General features: G+C 44.8%; 1 protein-coding gene across 2 annotated transcripts in view; it reads right to left on the reverse strand.

The window, feature by feature from the left end:
• ASTN1 (astrotactin 1) overlaps positions 1 to 18996 on the reverse strand; it is a 343197-nt gene that overhangs the window by 159409 nt on the left and 164792 nt on the right. Inside the window, exons 6-8 of one of the 2 annotated variants that reach the window (XM_043924291.1) lie at positions 17872 to 18021; positions 16378 to 16545; positions 6492 to 6576 (exon numbers count right to left, since the gene is read on the reverse strand). In XM_043924291.1, the coding sequence (XP_043780226.1) occupies positions 6492 to 6576; positions 16378 to 16545; positions 17872 to 18021 (403 nt within the window). Of the gene's footprint in view, positions 1 to 6491; positions 6577 to 16353; positions 16546 to 17871; positions 18022 to 18996 lie in introns of both variants that reach the window. The other variant, XM_043924289.1, reaches the window with a different exon arrangement.

Genomic DNA, 18996 nt, shown 5'->3' on the forward strand with positions numbered 1-18996 from the left:
GCAATGCAGGAGACCCTGGTTCGATTCTGGGTCAGAAAGATCCACTGGAGAGGGGATAGGCTACCCACTCCAGTATTCTTGGGCTTCCCTTGTTGCTCAGCTGGTAAAGAATCCGCCTGCAACGTTGGAGACCTGGGTGCAGTCCCTGGGTTGGGAAGATCCCCGGGAGAAGGGAAAGGCTACCCACTCCAGTATTCTGGCCTGGAGAATTCCATGAACTGTATAATCCAGGGGGTCACAAGAGTTGGACATGACTGAGTGACTTTCACTTTCACTTTTCTTGTCTGTGAAAATTTTCAATTTGTCCTTGTTGTCCTAGCAGACAAATACCATATAGAGACCCTAAGGGCTTCTAGCTGTGTCTATCCTGCCACAGGGGTCAGAGGCTGAGCACTTGTGAATCCACACAGGTTAGACAGAGACGTGGTGAAGCCCTGTGTCAGGGTAAGACCCTCCGATCCTGGGTCTTCTGCTGGGCACCCAGTCACCAGGGGTGCTGGGTCAGGCAGGCAGTGATTGATTTTGTTGCCAACCTCAGAGACCAAGGATGTAACCTCAAACATCCCATGTTCTTTTAATAACTCATTAGAAGTCTGTCACCCATGACTTTGTTTAAATCTTTTTGAAGCTATTTTTACTTTTAGTGAATCGAAGCCTCTTGTGTAATAAGTTCATTGATTTTACAACCTGCCACCCTGCCTGGATCCTGTCACTTGGGTGAAACACAGTGACTGACATTATTACCAAGATTCACACATGAATGTCTCAACCTGCCTCACTTCTCCTTAGGCATTTTTGGCAAAACCAGAGTCACCAAGATGGTTGCAACCTCCTCAATTTACATATCATATATATATATGGTCCCCAGTTTTCTGAAATTCTTTACTGTGTGATCTTGAAAACTTTTATCTACAGGATAATTTTAAGACTATGTTTTACTTGCAGAATCCAGATAAGTAAAACTAGATAGTCTTGAGAGGTTTCTTGTGTGTTTGTTCTGCTTTATTTTTAGGATGTCTTAACTTATTTTGAAGGGTCCAGAAAAATAACATGCAGTGAGAGAACAATCCACCACATATACAGCCATCTCCTGCTTATCATTCAAGGGGTGTTCACATGGAGCTTTAAGGTTCAAAGCCTTAGTAAGCAAGAGCTCTTCAGATCTAGTCTATTTTTTAGGCTATGCCAGGACTCAGTTGCAGCACACAGGATCTTTAGTTATGGCATGTGGGATCTAGTTCCCTGACCAGGGATCGAACCCAGGCCCCTGCATTGGGAGCACATAGTCTTAAGTCACTGGACCACCAGGGAAATCCCCAAGATCTAGTCATTATCTACCTTACCAGCCTCTTCTCCTGTCTCTGTGAACTGCACCTGTGAGCTACACTGAGTCACTTGTTTGTCATTCCTGGAAAAATCATGCTTCTTGAGTCTCCATGCCCTGGCATATGCTGTTTTTCTGTTTAGAATTACCTTTGGTACCTGTTAAACAGAACAGTTTAAGATCTAACATCTCCATGAAACCATATTCCAGATTCTGGGATGTCACATAAGGAACCCCTTAAACTGTAGTCCTATTAAACTTTGCTCAAACCTTTATGATCACTCACCTACAGCCGGACATCCTGGAATGTGAAGTCAAGTGGGCCTTAGAAAGCATCATTATGAAGGAAGCTAGTGGAGATGATGGAATTCCAGTTGAGCTATTTCAAATTCTAAAAGATGATGCTGTGAAAGTGCTGCACTCAATATACAAGCACATTTGGAAAACTCAGCAGTGGCCACACTGGAAAAGGTCAGTTTTCATTCCAATCCCAAAGAAAGTCAATGCCAAAAATGTTCAAACTACTGCACAATTGTACTCATCTCACATCCTAGTAAACTAATGCTCAAAATTCTCCAAGCCAGGCTTCAACAGTAATGTGAACCATGAACTTCCAGATGTTCAAGCTGGTTTTAGAAAAGGCAGAGGAACCAGAGATCAAATTTCCAACATCTGCTGGATCACTGAAAAAGCAAGATAGTTCCAGAAAGACATCTATTTCTGCTTTATTGACTATGCCAAAGCCTTTGAATGTGTGGATCACAACAAACTGTGGAAAATTCTTCAAGAGATGGGAATACCAGACCACCTGACCTGCCTCTTGAGAAATCTGTATGCAGGTCAGGAAGCAACAGTTAGAACTGGACATGGAACAACAGACTAGTTTCAAATAGGGAAAGGAGTACGTCAAGGCTGTATATTGTCACCCTGCTTATTTAACTTATATGCAGAGTACATCATGAGAAATGCTGGGCTGGATAAAGCACAAGCTGGAATCAAGATTGCAGGGAGAAATATCAATAACCTCAGATATGCAGATGACACCACCCTTATGGCAGAAAGTGAAAAAGAACTAAAGAGCCTCTTGAAAGTGAAAGATGAGAGTGAAAAAGTTGGCTTAAAACTCAGCATTCAGAAAACTAAGATCATGGCACCTGGTCCCATCACTTCATGGCAGATAGATGGGGAAACAGTGGAAACAGTGACAGACTTTATTTCCTTGGGCTCCAAAATCACTGCAGATGGTGACTGCCGTCATGAAATTAAAAGACGCTTATTCCTTGGAAGAAAAGTTATGACTAACTTAGACAGCATATTAAAAAGCAGAGACATTACTTTGCCAACAAAGGTCCAACTAGTCAAGGTTATGGTTTTTCCAATAGTCATGTATGGATGTGAGAGTTGAACTATAAAGAAAGCTGAGCACCAAAGAACTGATGCTTTTGAACTGTGGTGTTGGAGAAGACTCTTGAGAGTCCCTTGGGTAGTAAGGAGAGCCAACTAGTCCATCCTAAAGCAAATCAGTCCTGAATATTCATTGGAAGGACTGATGTTGAAGCTGAAACTCCAATACTTTGGCCACTTGATGCGAAGAGCTGACTCACTTGCAAAGTCCCTGATGCTGGGAAAGACTGAAGGCAGGAGGAGAAGGGGACGACAGAGGATGGTTGGATGGCATCACTGACTCAATGGACAGGAGTTTGAGTAAACTCCAGGAGTTGGTGATGGACAGGGAGGCCTGGCGTGCTGCAGTCCATGGGGTCACAAAGAATCAGACACGACTGAGCGACTGAACTGAACTGAACTGAACTGAAACCTTTAACTGGTTTTAGAATTCACTGCAATTTGCTTGTTATGTGCCCACCTATCGATCTAGACTATTAGTTCTTCCAGAGCAGAGACAACATCTTCTTCTTATAATTAGCAACCTAGCCTATCCTGGGCCACAATGGGTAACACAGTGAATATTTACTGAAAACATGAATGAGTGAGAGAGTAAATGACAGAATGGCATGGTGAGAAAGTGTGTGTTAATCGCTTCAGCTGTGTCTGACTCTTTTTGACCCCATGAACTATAGCCCGTCAGTTTCCCATGTCCATTCTCCAGGCAAGAATATTGGAATGGGTTGCCATTTCCTTCTCTAGAGGATCTTCCTAAACAAGAGATTGAACCCAGGTCTCCTACATTTCAGGCAGATTATTCACTGTCTGAGCCACCAGGGAATCCTGGAGTAGTGAGGGGATTTCTAGAAACAAACCAGCTCACTCACACACACACACACACACACACACACACACACACACACATCACATACCACACTCACATGAACACATATAGATCCAGGTAAACTGAAGCCCAATGCAGCAGCTGGATAAAGTTGCAAGTAACTCCTCTGTCTCACAGAATCATCCACTGGCTATATTTTTTGCATTAACGTCCTTGATCAATGTTCTTCCTTGTCTGAAAGTCATGACTGCCTCATTGCTACTTTTCCTTTGGCACATTAACCTAGATTTTTCACAAGGGAATTCATCTTAGTTTTCAGTGGCCTAGGATTTGGTTGTTTGACTTCAAAAGAATGTTCAGGTATTTTAACATATGCAATATAGGAATACTAAGTGAAAAACATCAATTCCCATACATGTGGCTCACCTCCACCTCCTGGAACATTAAATAAAATATTCAGGAAAATCAAGCCTATCATTGATTTTTCCATAATATCCCAATACATGTCATTAGTTAGCAATCCGTCAGGTAATTTTCGATTCAAGTGACAGTTTTCACGTTCAAATCAATTTCGATTAATTTTGTAAGAATAATTTAAAGAAACATGGCATCAGACCCCTGATTTAGATCAAGATGTATGGTGTCTTCTGCTTTTCATTTATCTTGTCATTTTAGGAGGAAAACACAGTCCTTTGTCTGGCACTTCTTTATATACACATAAACTCAGGCTGCTTATCACTCCTGGCTCTATTATTCTCCAGATAGTCACTTTTCCCCCACCTCCTAACAGTTGCTCCATTATTTTATTAGTGTCCAAAATGAGACCTCGTAGACAGTGATGATCAGAGAATAATGGAAATTAGAGATGGAAATGACAGATTAGGTCTACTTGTCTGTTTCCTGGGGCTAATGTTCCTGTCAGTCTGTAACTTGGGGCTTTAGCCTGTCTTATTTTAAATGACACCATCGTGGGGCCTCCACCATTTCCCTGGAGGCTCTTGTCTACATCCTAAGACTGTCTCTACACACAGCCAGAGGGAATGACGAAGCCTTGTGCAATTACCCAGTGAAGTCAGGTCCATCCTCACATGATCTGTCTACAAGGCAAGGGGCATGGAGGCTTGAGTGATTAGCCCCCAAATCCAATCACTGCAGAGAGCCAGCCCTGATCATTCAGGGCACAAAGTGAAATGATTTTTTGCCATTGTTTACTTCAGCAGCAGGTATGCAGGCTAAGAGATCTCTTCGTCGGTTATTCATCAGCTTTCCCAATATTTTACTCAGTAAGAATCATAGTCAACTGAGATTCTCCGCCATCACATAAGCTAAAATCCTGGTGCCCCAGCATCCATGCAAATATGCCAGGGGTCAGAGAGCAGAGGAGTGAACTGCCTTTACACACGCACGGTGAATGGCACGCTATTCAAACTCCGCTTGGCATCTATGAGCCAAGCTCTCCCCACCAATCTTTCAACAGCAGGACACCTCATATGCATTTACCCTTCTCCAAACTCCTTCTACATTTTGCGGGCTGCCTCCCTGATACAATCACCAATTCAGTAGAAACGGAGCCATCCTTCATTTTCGCTAACAGAGAAATTTCATGGCATTCTGACTTCCCCCAAGTTTTCTGACCTGTGACTCAGATTTCCTTTCCTTAACTTCATTCTCTCTTGTCCTTATCGCTCAACTTCAACCCGTTCCAGCACATTTGCCCTCATCGAACGTCTACGGGCATCTATCATGCCTTGACTTAGTCATCAGCTGGCCAAGTTCTCTGAGTGGAGTTCTTCTATCCCTTCATCATAAATCACTCCCTTGGGCTCTTCAATCATTTTTATTGCTCTTCTCCAAACTCTCACCCATTTGTCTCCATATTTATTGCTTTGAGAGTCCAGAACTACATTCAATATTCTAGGTTTGGGCTCATCAGAAACATACAGAGGAGGCAGAGCATCAACCTCAGGGCTAGGAATCCTCAGTGCTGCTGTAGGATGGGATGGTGGCTTCTTTTCTCCACCTTGTCAGGCTGCAAATACATTTCAACTCTTCAGTCCAAGCAATCACTCCAAGAGGGCTTTTGCCCTGAGTTCCAGTTTCCCCTGCCCCACTGACTGCTATTATTTGTTAGCATTTATTGACCCTGGTGTCCCCACACTCTCCTACTGAACACAGTCAAGGCAGAAAATGGGTTCTCAGCACCCCAAACAAAGTATAAAAAGATTTAAAAAGCAACAGAAGATAGATAGTGGTGAGAGTGGCCCAACAGTATGAATGTACTTAATGCCACTGAATTGTACACTTCAGAATGGGGGAAATAATCATTTTTATGTTATGCATATTTTAACACCATGAAAAATTTTAAAAAGTAAAATAGATTTAAAAACAAAGCGACAGACATGGTAACTATTAATATTTTACCCCAGTTGTCTGTTTTCGGGGGAAAGCAAAGCTCTCACAGAGAGATGCTAATTGGGGATCAAGCAAAACTCCTTTAACTCAATCCTGCATCCCCTGAGTCTTTGCCTTTCACCCTCTCTGACAGTGCTGGTGAAAACAAGCTTCTACTCATGTCAGTCTCACAAAGCCCGTGGAGCTCTGGGGGAGCTGTGCTAGAGTCTGTGTGTCTTCACGTGTCTCCAACAAAATCATCAGCTAAGTCCTGTCTGTGGAATCTTTGTGGTTGACAGCGGTAACAAAAGGAAGCCTGATTCCCAGATCCCAGCTGTAGGCTCTGAACTCATAAGCAGAGAGAAAGAAGAGATGGACGTCACTGGGATGGTGTAAATATGGAAATGCACGGTGACACGTCACCCGTTTGACGTTCAGAATAGAACCATCCTTTAGCTCTGTTCGTCTAGACACAACTGCTCCGCATCCCGTCTGCCTGAGGGAGGGGTAACACCCAGGAACCGGCTAACTCGCCATCCCCTCACTTACCCCTGGTTGGTTCCCCATTCATTCCGAATGCAAAGATGCTTGTGTACTGGGTCCTTCATGTAACCTTCGTAGCAGAGGCATTCCCCTTAGAAGCAGGGTGAGGAAGGAGGAAGAGAAACACAAAGAAATTGATTGACATGTCTGTGCTGGAGAAAATGTAATGGTCAGATCAAACTCTTAACAGTGGCAGGGATGAGGCCATAAATCTCATCGTGCCATACATTCCCATCTCCACTGCCCATGCAAGGGAACACAGCACCAATCGTTCATTTTCACTATGTGATGACTTTCACCAGTGAAGCAAACTAACATTTACACGGCACCTGTTACATGGGCTTCGCAGCACAAAATCCAAGAAGGACTGAGCAAGGGACTTTTTCACCTTTCTTTTCTCAGTGGCCAAATACTGCAAGGTATGTATTAGATGATCAGTACATGTTTCAAGACCACATAAGTGAGTTATTACATCAAATATTTCTAAGAAACTTGAAAAGTATGTCTTACTAGCCATGTTATGCTGATAAGGGAAACTGAGGCTCAGAAAAATTAAGCAATCTGGAGAAAGCTTTTAAATGGCAGAGTTAATATTTGAACCTATGTCTGTCTGGCTACAGATCTTTTTCCCCAACCAGGCTGCGTTGCTAGCCCAAGAACAACTGCTGTATTTAGAGGAGGCCACTGATAGCTATTATGATTTTATAAGAACTCTAGGTTTTTAAATGAAAATAGCTACAATTTTTTTTTTTTAATTTCTGGCTACACCCCGAGACATGTGAGACCTTAGTTCCCCAACCAGGGATCTAGCTCATATCCCCTCATTGGAAGGTGGCGTCTTAACTACTGGACATCCAGGGAAGTCCAAGGCTAATTATCTTTGTGCTGATAAACAGAAGGATCACCTATGTTTGTTTATGGTATCACTATGTTTCATTATCATTAGTTACTCCAATAGGGTACCAAGAGGTCCATGGCCTCTCTGGAGTCGTATGCAAAACTGTAGTGTGTTTATGTGCATCTTTCCTCAGCAGCCTTCCATAACATTCATCAGATTTACCAGCCAATCCAAGACCCCCCAAAAGATCAAGAATCATTGTTCTACTTAGTATGACTTTGAAGAAAATTGTAACTGTTGCCTCCTATTAATAATTCCTTAGGTGATGCTATGCATCCCTAAACTGCTGAGACCAGTTTCACTACAGCACCAGTACTGACTCTTTCACAGGTTGCTTCTTTAACTTGTAGGTAGTGAAAGAACAGGGTGTGACTCCCTAAAACTTGGAAATTGCTATAAAGGTGCCAGACCCTACAGAGACAAGGGGTAAGGTTTCTTTATCTCCTTGGAAAGAAATGCTCTAAAAGGACAGAGATGGAATAATAGCTTTGAGAGCTATTTCCTCTTTTCAAAGATAAAAAACAATAAAAATGATGTGAAGGGGCCTTACAGTTATGAGGGCAGGGATTGTGTAGGCTCTGAGCAAGAAGTTTTTGTTAAACTCTAAGCACAGACATTCTTGCCAAAATTGCCCTATAAGCTACTGCCCATCAGAGTCTCACAAGCAGATAACACTCATCTTCCTCTCCTACACCTACTTAGTCAAGGTGCTCAGGAGTGGAGTGAAAATGAGTAACTTCCCTTGTGAGGGATACAAAGGAAGTGTTAGATCAATGCTTTGTCTCCTGGATGACAAATTTAGGCTTCCACGCGGGCCAGATTCACAACAGGCTCCAATTTCCTGACTTCCGAGGTGCTGAGCTGAACTAGGAATGGTCAGGGAGCTGGGAGTCAAACATAGAAAGCACAGCTGATGATAAGATTTCTGGTGAAGGCTGTTTCGCTGACAGAAGGAAAGAAAATGGACAAGGACCAGAGGAGGGCAAGAAGGAAAATACCAGGAGCTGGGCTTCATACCATACCAATTCCAAAGAAAGTATGGACTCTAGACTGCAAGTTACACAAGGGCAGGAACAAGCTAGTTTTTCCTCTTTTTGAACAGACCTTATATAAATACTGTGTAATGGATAATAATAAACAAATTAATTAACATGTGCCCTAAATTTATAGATACCACCACCTCTCCCCAAGATGCCAATATCAAGCCAATTAATGGGTCAAGTATCCAGATATGATTCTCCCTTAAGCAGATCATCTTTTAATTTCCTTGTGGACATTTAGGCATGGATATGATATTACAAAACAGGAAGTAATCTCAAGAGGTTGTCAAACCTATCACTCTGACTCTTAGAAAGTTCTTGGCTGGATGCCTTGCCTAGAATTACAGACTGACAAAAAAGGGAATCCTTCCTCCACACTTGATATCTAGTTACCACGAAATGTGTAGAAATAAATGCAGTAACAACCCAGAGTTCAAGCAGAGCTTGATTTTCCTAATGATGGCAATACCTACCATTTGTAGAGCACATTTACCTTCCTCAAATTGCCTTCATAGTCATTATCCCCTTATGAGGCTTCCATCATTCATTATTATGTGGGGACACATTACTGACAACAGAAGCTTTTTTCTATATAATGTTAAATGCAGCCCAAATCAGAACAACAGAGAGATGTTTCAAACATATCAGGTTAGAGTTTGAGGGTTTCCAAAATTTGCCTCTTAAATCATCCCCATTTTCGGGACTCACCAAACTTCCCTCTTCTGTATTCCTCTTCAAAACCAGTTTGGCCATCTACACTGAAAGGAGTTCAGACTTGATGAGGAAAGTTGCTATGGCAACCAACTGCTAAATCTTGACTTTAAAGAGGGGTTTCGTGCAAGCACAGGCTCTGACTGTTAGCTGTGAATTTTAAAGACCCCACAAGGGTGTTGGATGCCCTCCTAAGCTCGAAGTGTTACAGTCTCTGCATCTGCTGCGACAGATGGCAGGGAACACATGATGTGCCGACTCTGTGGTGGTGTTCATAGGAATCCAATGGAGAGACGTGTCTCAGCCACGGAGAAGTGCCCAACTGCGATGAAGCGTGCCCTGCAGGAGGCACTCAAGGCAGCCACATTGCCAGAGAGCAGAACCCCACCCAAGAGATGATCCGTGTAGGACCTGGAGATGCTTACACTTGATCTGTGCTTGACACCCTGAAGGCAGACACCTCGAGGTACCTTCTGTGACATGCAGTGCCTCTGGTCATTTCCCACTCATCCCACAGACGGAGGGAGGCACAAATCTCATTGAAGGGTTAAAGGAAGACCTTGAAGCCAGAGGTCCTCAGACACGACTGGGCTCAACACAAGTTCTTCATGAAGTAAATACAGAGATCAATGCCAAAAAGCCCTGATCATCTCCAACCTTCAGGTAGCTGCTGACTTTTATTAAAATGAATTGGGTATGCTTCATCCAAAAAGAGAAATCTTTGTAAGACATCTGGGAGGGAATAACATCTAATTGCCTGGTCTCCTCTTCTGGGCAGACATCAGGCTCAGAATCAAACAGCCACACATGACTCTGGGAGGACAGACAGAGGGAAATAAGCCAAAAGTACACCCTGAAGTGAGGTGCTTTAACTGAGCCACAAAAGGAGTCTGGGGTGAGTGGCCAATCCAGCGGGCAGGAACAAAATTGGTGCTGTGGTACCTCGCCAAACTGGGTTCTGAAAACTAGGGAAGACTAGAGAAAGAGTGAGAAAAGTCTTTGCTCAGAGCGAGGAAAGGTGAGGAGGGTTAGAGTGAGTCTGGGAACTAGTCAATGCCCCTCACCAGGTTTTACACACTTCTTCCAGGATGGGACTGGCCTGCACAAAGATCTGGCATGGAAGGAATTTCAGTGACCATCTTGGATGGTGATTAAAACTTGATTTAGCTTGGAAGCCCATCCTCCTTGCAGACTCATAAAAGCTACATATCTTGAAAAGGGCAATGAAGGTCTGTGGCCAGAAATGATGGGGGCTGTGAAATCCAGCAGGTGTGTGAAGCCTCCACAGCTGCCCATATGGCAGAACAAAGGCCAGGAATGGAGCAGAGAGGGAGACAGAAGTTGCTGAAGCTAGTCAGTCTGTGTTGCCATCAGAAAACCAATCAACCAAGATACAGCTGCCACAAAAACCCTTAGAAAGTACAGGAGAAGTCAACACCTGGCTGGATCCAGGCAGGACACAATTCCAGTAGTTTGCTGTTAGCCCCATGTGACCAGAGACACACCCAGGGTTACCGACCTGGGAGGATCTGGGAGAGAAAGTCAGCATGCAGTTGCCAGAGGGCTTCCAGGCTAGGAGCTTTAGGTACAGAATGTCCCACCCAAATAGCATGGCAGGAGAATGGCAAGGGGAGGCTGGAACAGAAAATGGATCCCAAGTTTCTTCTAGCTCTAGGCCTTCTGCAGATTCCTGACCCATCTCTAGGTCTGTGTAGCCACCCTCCATAAACCATGCTGGGACGACATAAAGAGGGCATAACAATGCTTATTTTTCCTCTGTCCTTTTTCTCCTTCCCCGGTGTGTTATTTTTGTATAGCCACCATAAAAAAATTACCACAAACTTAGTGGTTTAAAACAAGAGAAATTTACTATCTTGCAGTTCTGCAGGTCAGAAATCTGATGTGAGTCTCACTGGGCTAAAAACAAGGTGTCCATGAGGCCATGTTCCTTTCTAGAGGCTTGAGGGGAGAATTATTTTCCTTGCCTTTTCGACCTTCTAGAGGATGCCTGCATTCACTGTTTCCTCCACCTTCAAATCCAGCAATGGTTGGTGGAGTCCTTTTCATGTTGTATCACTCACTCTGGCCTCTTCTCCCTCCCTCTTCTACTGTTAAGCACCCTTGTGATTTCATTGGGCCTACTTGATTAATTCAGGATACTCCCCTTATTTTAAGATCAGATGTCCCGCAACCTTAATTTCATCTGCAACTTGAATTCATCTTTGCCAGGTAACATAACATTTTAACAGGTTCTTCAGATTAGGAAGTGAACATACTTGGGGGCCCATTACACCACCTGAGCACCGAAGAACTGATGCTTTCAAATCATGGTGCTGCAGAAGACTCTTTCTTGAGAGTCCTGTGGACAACAGGGAGATCAAACCAGTCAATCCTGAGGGAAATCAACCCTGAATATTCATTGGAAAGACTGATGTTGAAGCTGAGGCTCTAATACTTGGTCCACCTGATTCAAAGAGCTGACTCATTGGAAAAGACCCTGATGCTGAGAAAGACTGAGGGCAGGAGGAGAAGGGGACAACAGAGGATGAGATGGTGAGATGGCATCACCGACTCAATGGACATGAGTTTGAGCAAACTCCAGGAGATAGTGAAGGACAGGGAGGCCTGGTGTGCTGCGGTCCGTGGGGTCACAAAGAGTTGGACACAACTGAGTGACTAAACAACAGTCCACAACACCCACCACACCTGGTGCTCCAAAGCTCTGTGCAGGTGATGAGTAAACACACACTTACGTTTGGAACGTGTTGGAAGGATGCCAAAGGAGAGCTTCAGGCACTGGGGCGGGGGCGGCGGGGTGCTCCTTTGCAGCGACTGAGCACCAGTGCTTGCGTGTGTGTTTGTGTGTGTGAAAAAGTATACACGTGTACTTGCACAGTTCTACCCATCCATATGGGCAGAGCCCTCAGCACGGCTGGGAAAGCACATGTCCCAACACTATGGCATTTCCAAGTGAGTTAGCTGGAGGACTGCAAAAATAACGTGGGCTTGACTTGCCGCCAATTCCCACACTCAGCTCCTTGGAGAAAGGCTCTAGGATGGAGTGTGGGAGGCGATAAAGTTTCTTGCTGATGAGTGTGTGGGATGACCACATCATCCCCTGCGCAGACAGAAGCAGGGCAGGAAGGGGGAGGGTTTCCAACCCCAGCATTGATGGAAATGGAAGTCTCTGCAGCCATCATTTCCCAGCGGCTACCCTGAATGAAGATATTGCACCTTAGTTCTGTTGGGGGTTCTTGTTTTAACCTCCATCCCTTGCTTTCCAGTTGGAATTTCATTAATTGCCACAAATACTGGGAAGCCACTGTCAGGGGAGGGGTTTCCCAAAGGCATCTGCAGTGAGGATTAGCAATGAGACATCAGGAGGGGCTGAAGAGGTGAAGGGAGTTTCACTGTGGGCAAGTAGCTTCTTCAGCTTCCGACTTGGGGAACAGGGATGTCCAGCAATGGTGACTGGTGAATAGTGTTACAGCGACAAGTGTGTTGGCTTTGACCTTTACGACCCCACTTCTGTTCTGATTTCATGGTGGATAGAACACCAGCTCTGCCTGCGGTAGCCTTGGGACTTCGGGCAAGACATGTACTTCTTAGGGAATTTGAGCACTGACCTAAAGTAAGGAGGGGTTTATCTCTAAGACCGACCAAGTTTAAAACATCAATCCCTCTTTCCACGTGTTATTCAAAGAGCTTCCTGTTCTTTAAAACCTCAGGTGAAGCTTCCAAGACCCTTTGGAGGCTACAATTCTCTCAGAAATGACTTTAACAAGTGAGATGGGCCAGGGTCTCCTCATGCAGGTCAGAGGGGGCCAGAGACTACTCAGTCGCCTGGAGAAGCCCCACCACTGAGATAAGCCCGCTTTTCTCTCCTGAGCACGCTGGCTTTTGGGCATGGTGCACAACCCATCTGTCTGGTTTGGTGTTTGCCTGACAGCGTGGGAGGAGCAGCATGTAAGCACAGTCTTAGACATCAGATGTTTAAAATGCTGTGCTTTCTCCTCCATATGGGGGCCTAGAATCTCTGCGATGGGCCCACATAACAACAACTTTTAGACCTAAAAAGGTGAACTTTTGATGCTGCAGTTACCTGTTATTCCCCCAGAGAGCTGCAGCAATGGATTATAACAGAAGTAAGAGCTAGGTCTCTTGGAAGCAACTTCTACTGATATCCTTACAGAGTGGCACCTGACTGAGATGCATCTGTATGTGTGTGTTTACATGTGTGTGTGTATGTGTGTGTGTGTGTGTGTGTGTGCGCGTGTGTATAGGAGGAGGAAGAAGAGGGGGTTGTGCATGAGGTACAGAGAACTGGAGGAGCTGGCCCTAGACTCCAACAGCGTTTCACTTGGGGGTCTTAGATGTCAGTACATCCCCTTCCCTGGTTCTAAGGCATGTTACCATGCCTCTGGTAAGGAGAAAAGGAAAGATATACCCATCTGAATGCAGAGTTCCAAAGTATAGCAAGGAGAGATAAGAAAGCCTTCCTAACTGATCAATGCAAAGAAATAGAGGAAAACAATAGAATGGGAAAGACTAGAGATCTATTCAAGAGAATTAGAGATACCAAGGGAACATTTCACGCAAAAATGGGCTCAGTAAAGTGCAGAAACAGTATGGACCTAATATAAGCAGAAGATATTAAGAAGAAATAACAAGAATACACAGAAAAACTATACAAAAAATATCTTAATGACCTGAATAACCATGATGGTGTGATCACTCACCTAGAACCAGACATCCTGGAGTGCAAAATTAAGTGGGCCTTAGGAAGCATCACTATGAACAAAGCTAGTGGAGGTGATGGAATTCCAGTTGAGCTATTTCAAATCCTGAAAGATGATGCTGTGAAAGTGCTGCACTCAATATGTCAGCAAATTTGGAAAACTCAGCAGTGGCCACAAGATTAGAAAAGGTCAGTTTTCATTCCAATCCCAAAGAAAGGCAATGCCAAAGAATGTTCAAACTACCACACAATTGTACTCATCTCACATGCTAGTAAATTAATGCTCAAAATTCTCCAAGCAAGGCTTCAACAGTATGCAAACTAAGAACTTCCAGATGTTCAAACTGGATTTAGAAAAGGAAGAGGAACCAGAGATCAAATTGCCAACATGCATTGGAAAAGAAAGGGAATTCCAGAAAAACATCTACTTCTGCGTCATTGACTACGCTGAAGCCTTTGACTGTGTGGATCATAACAAACTGGAAAATTCTTAAAGAGATGGGAATACAAGACCACTTTACCTGCCTCCTAAAAAATCTGTATGCAGGTCAAGAAGTTAACAGTTAGACCCAGACATGAAACAACAGACTGGTTCCAAACTGAGAAAGGAGTATATAAAGGTTGCATATTGTCACTCTGCTTATTTAACTTCTATGTAGAGTACATCATGCAAAATGCCAGGCTGGGTGAAGCACTAGCTGGAATCAAGATTGCTGGGAGAAATATCAATAACCTCAGATATGCAGATGATACCACTCTTAAGGCAGAAAGTGAAGAGGGGCTAAAGAGCCTTGTGATGAAAGTGAAAGAGGAGAGTGAAGAGGCTGGATTAAAACTCAACATTCAAAAATTGAAGATCATGGCATCCGGTCCCATCCTTTCATGGCAAAGAGACGGGGAAACAATGCAAACAGTGACAGACTATTTTCTTGGGCTCCAAAATCACTCCAGATGGTGACTGTAGCCATTCAATTAAACGATGCTTGCTACCTGAAAGAAAAGCTATGACCAACTTAGACAGCATATTAAAAAGCAGAGACATTACTTTGCCAATGAAGGTCCATCTAGTGAAAGTTATGGTGTTTCCAATAGTCATATATGGATGTGAGAGCGGGACCATAAAGAAAGTTCAATGGTGAAGAATTGATGCTTTTGAACTGTGGTGTTGGAGAAGACTCTTGAAAGTCCCTTGGACTGCTCAGAGATCAAACCAGTCAATCATAAAGGAAATCAATCCTGAATATTCATGACGGGACTGATGCTGAAACTGAAACTCCAATACTTTGGCCACCTGATGAGAACTGACCCATCGGAAAAGACCCTGATGCTGGGAAAGATTGAAGGAAGGAGGAAAAGGGGATGACAAGGGATGAGAATGTTGGATGGCATCACAGACTCAACGGATATGAGTTTGAGCAAGCTCCGGGAGTTGGTGATGGACAGGGAGGCCTGTCCATGGGGTTGCAGAGCACTGGACACAAGCAACTGAACTGAACTGAACTGAACCATGCCTCTGAGAAGGAGCTATCTGTGGTACTGAATCTACTGGAACTAGGTCTTTATAAAGAATACCATAGATGAACTCCTTCTACAATGAAAGTGCAAAGCAACCTGGGATGAAGGTTCCATATTCCTGGTATCTTGGAGTTCAAGAAGCACTGTGAACACCCCAATGTATACTGTGTCTGAATTCAAACCCTCTCTCAGAGCAGTTCCAGCCCCACTGGATAATATAACAGCCTGAAAGATGCCTATACCCTTTGGCCCAGTAATCTCTCTTCTAAGATTTATCTGAAGAACATGACTTCAAACGTGCCCTACATTTATGTGGAAAGATATTCATTTTAGTAGTATTTGTAAAAATTAAAAATTTAATGCACCCTAAATGTCAAATAATACAGGACTATTTAAATGAGCTATGATACAGACATACAATGGAATACCAAATGGTCATTAGAAATTACATTATTGAGGATTATTTAGTGTTTCTAGAAAATTCCCGTGATAGAATGTGTGAAAAAAAAATCAAGAAAACTCTACAGGACTTAGTGTGTTTACAAACCTCTAAGAATCAGTCACTGTAAAAGATCAGAAGGGAGGACATTAAAAATTTTAAATGATTTCTCCAGGAGATAGAATTATAGATGAGTATCATTTTCTTCTATACGCTTTTCTAAATTTTCCAAATTTTCTGCAATAAACATGCATAATGATTTCAGCCCCCATAGCTGATATCCCCTGACTGGAGGGAAACAGGCTGTGGAGGTCATCCTGAGATATCTGTGGGGCTTGTGACTATAGTCAGGATGCTTCCAAGGCTTCTCCCAGAAGATGACCCACATTTCAAGCCAACATGCTCAGGGGCCCACCCACATGCTGCCAATCTTCACAGCCTTGGCTCCCAATGATAATGGGTCAATCAGGAGGGGTGGCCTGGATTTTCAGGGGGTGGTTGCAAGAGGCATGAACTCTGACAGTTACCCGCTGCCCGATGCTCCCGCCTACCAGTTTCGGGGTCGCATTGGTGTTCACAGGGGTCCAGGAGCCGCCGGGCACAGAGGTCCATGGCCCAGGGCCCACTGGAGTTCTGCTGAGAGAAGAGAACCACTTGGGCAGGGTTCAGCCAGTCACTGGCATCCAACTGGCTCCCCTCCAGCAAGATGAAGCGGCTCCCTGCAGGGGGAGAGAGAGGAGATGTGCTTGTGTGTGCACACAACATCCACCACCCACCCCTCAACACACATACACATGCATCACAGAAGACAGAGTAAGGGATGCTCTGCAGATTAGCCCCAACCCAAGGTCATTACCTCTACTAATCCTGGCCCACAGTGAGTCACAGAGCAAGACGCTCGGCCACCTCTTGGACCTCCTGCCATATCATCCCTTGCTGACTCGCCCCATCCCATCTCTACTAGGGTGGACCCAAGGGATAGAGGGACAGAGCAGCTCTGTGACGGCTGTGGCATGGCTCCATCAGACCCAGCCACAGGCGCTGGCACTCATCCAAGGAACAGGGACCTGCTGCCTGTCTTCAGTTGCCATGAAATAGCAGGCTCTCTAACCCCCCGGACCGTCCCCACCTGTTTTCAGCCTTAACAGCAACTGAGAGAACAGACATTAACAAGTCAATTAGGTGCTCTGGGCTTTACTAATTCAGGGACTCTCCAAACCTATATTATTCCTTCATTATATTGGGGTTCCCCTGGGTGAAAGTAAATTATTGCTTCAGCTTGCTAGGCTCATAGTAAGTTACTGCAATTAGGAATTTCTCACCAGGCATACCAATTGGAAACATGACTGATACTTCAACACTCGACCATTTCACTTAGCTTTTCCCCATTCAAAGGCTAAGACAATCTTGGTGGCTATGTACCTATAGCCAGTAAGCTCTGCATTTATCCACCAAGTGAAGTGAAGTCGCTCAGTTGTGTCTCTTTGCAATCCCTTGGACTGTAGCCTACCAGGTTCCTCTGTCCATAGGATTTTTCAGGTAAGATTACTGGAGTGAGCTGTCATTTTCTTCTCCAGTGTATCTTCCTGACCCAGGGATAGAACCCAGGTCTCCTGCATTGCAGGCAGATGCTTTACTGTCTGAGACAGGTGCTTATTGAAAAGCAAACAGAAATGGGCACAGAGAGGAGAGAGTGATCTGCTCATTTTTTTTTTTTTAACATGTTTTATGATTCCATCAGAAATGGACATGAACTTGGGCAAACTCCAGGAGATGGTAAGGGACAGGGAGGCCTGGCGTGCTGCAGTCCATGAGGTCACAAAGAGTCAGACACAACTGGGCGACTGAACAACACCACAATCTGATTTCATCAGTGGACAATCTAATTTTGTCCTATGTCTTTCTTATCTGGGTTCATTTTTTTTTTCCTCACTAATAGTAATAGGTCACAGTGCACCCTGGCTTGTCTGAACCTTCCGTGCCCACCCTGAAGCCTTCCTCTCTGGGTGGGGGAGGAGGAACGGAATCCTCAGAGGTGGGCTTACCATCAGCGATGAGGTGCTCCGGGACGTGCAGGGTGATTCTGACCACGAGCGGGCAGCTGACGTGCGAGGAGCACACGAGGCCGATCACGCAGCTGGTGATGCTGATCAATGTCAAGGTCGTCTTGTTCACAGGACTTCGGGGAGAGCCCACTGAAAACAAGACGAAAGCAAAGCATTTGGTGGCAAGCATCTTGGCAGTGAAGGGCCTTTTGCTGCCCGACCTGGCAAACAGGGGAGGGGGCGTGCACACACAGCCCAGGTGGGAGATGTGTCTAAGTCCACGAGCTCAGTGCCCTTCGCCTTCAGGGAATGCCGTGGCATCGCCTGGAGTCAGAGGGGACTGGGCCACAGGTGGTTGTCAGGGTCAACAACGGTCAGATGTGTGTGAGTTCCCGTGCACACCTCCTGAGACAGGGTCACAAGGGAACTCATAAAGGAGGGCGCTGTCACCCTCGACTCGGCTAGCTGGCGGGCTCTAACCTCTTGCTCAAGGGTGGTGGCAAGGCTTTCACCCAACGCTGGAAGTCCGTGCACTTTCCATGGTTTTCCACAGAGGGTGCTCTCACAAACCAGTTCCTCCACTCCTGGAGCTCAAACCACCTCCCACCCCTAACCAGGCGTCCTAGGGCCTGGAAGGAGGAAAGCAAGGAACTGGCTCTTGTCACACCTGAAGGCTCTCCCCAGTCCTGCAGTCCTTGGGGCTCGGTTATAAACGGAGGCTTAGAGATAAGATAAGAAAGCTGAGGGATAAGAAACATGTCCAGGTAGGCAGGGACAGGGCTCAGAAGGGAGGTTTTGGGGGTGTGTTTTCTGTTTGGGCATTAATAAGAGGGACCTTTCATAGATGTGGGAACTTAAGAGAGCAAGGCAAGCTGCCAATAAAATGTGTGGATCCTATGGAGTTATGGTCTGTGTAAGTTTTTATTACTGATAGCAATGAAAGGCATCTATTTTGGCCGGCAATGTGCTCAGTGTTTTTACATACATGATGTTAAACATTTGCTTCCTGACGATGTCTATGAGTCTGAACAGAGACTGCCCACTTTACAGATGAGGGAAATAAGGCTCAAAGGGATCAGCTTTACAGTGACAGTGAGCACTCAGGCAGTGTGATTATGTGTCAGG

The sequence above is a fragment of the Cervus elaphus genome, chromosome 14 (assembly GCF_910594005.1).
Source record: "Cervus elaphus chromosome 14, mCerEla1.1, whole genome shotgun sequence".
Lineage (NCBI taxonomy): Eukaryota > Metazoa > Chordata > Mammalia > Artiodactyla > Cervidae > Cervus > Cervus elaphus.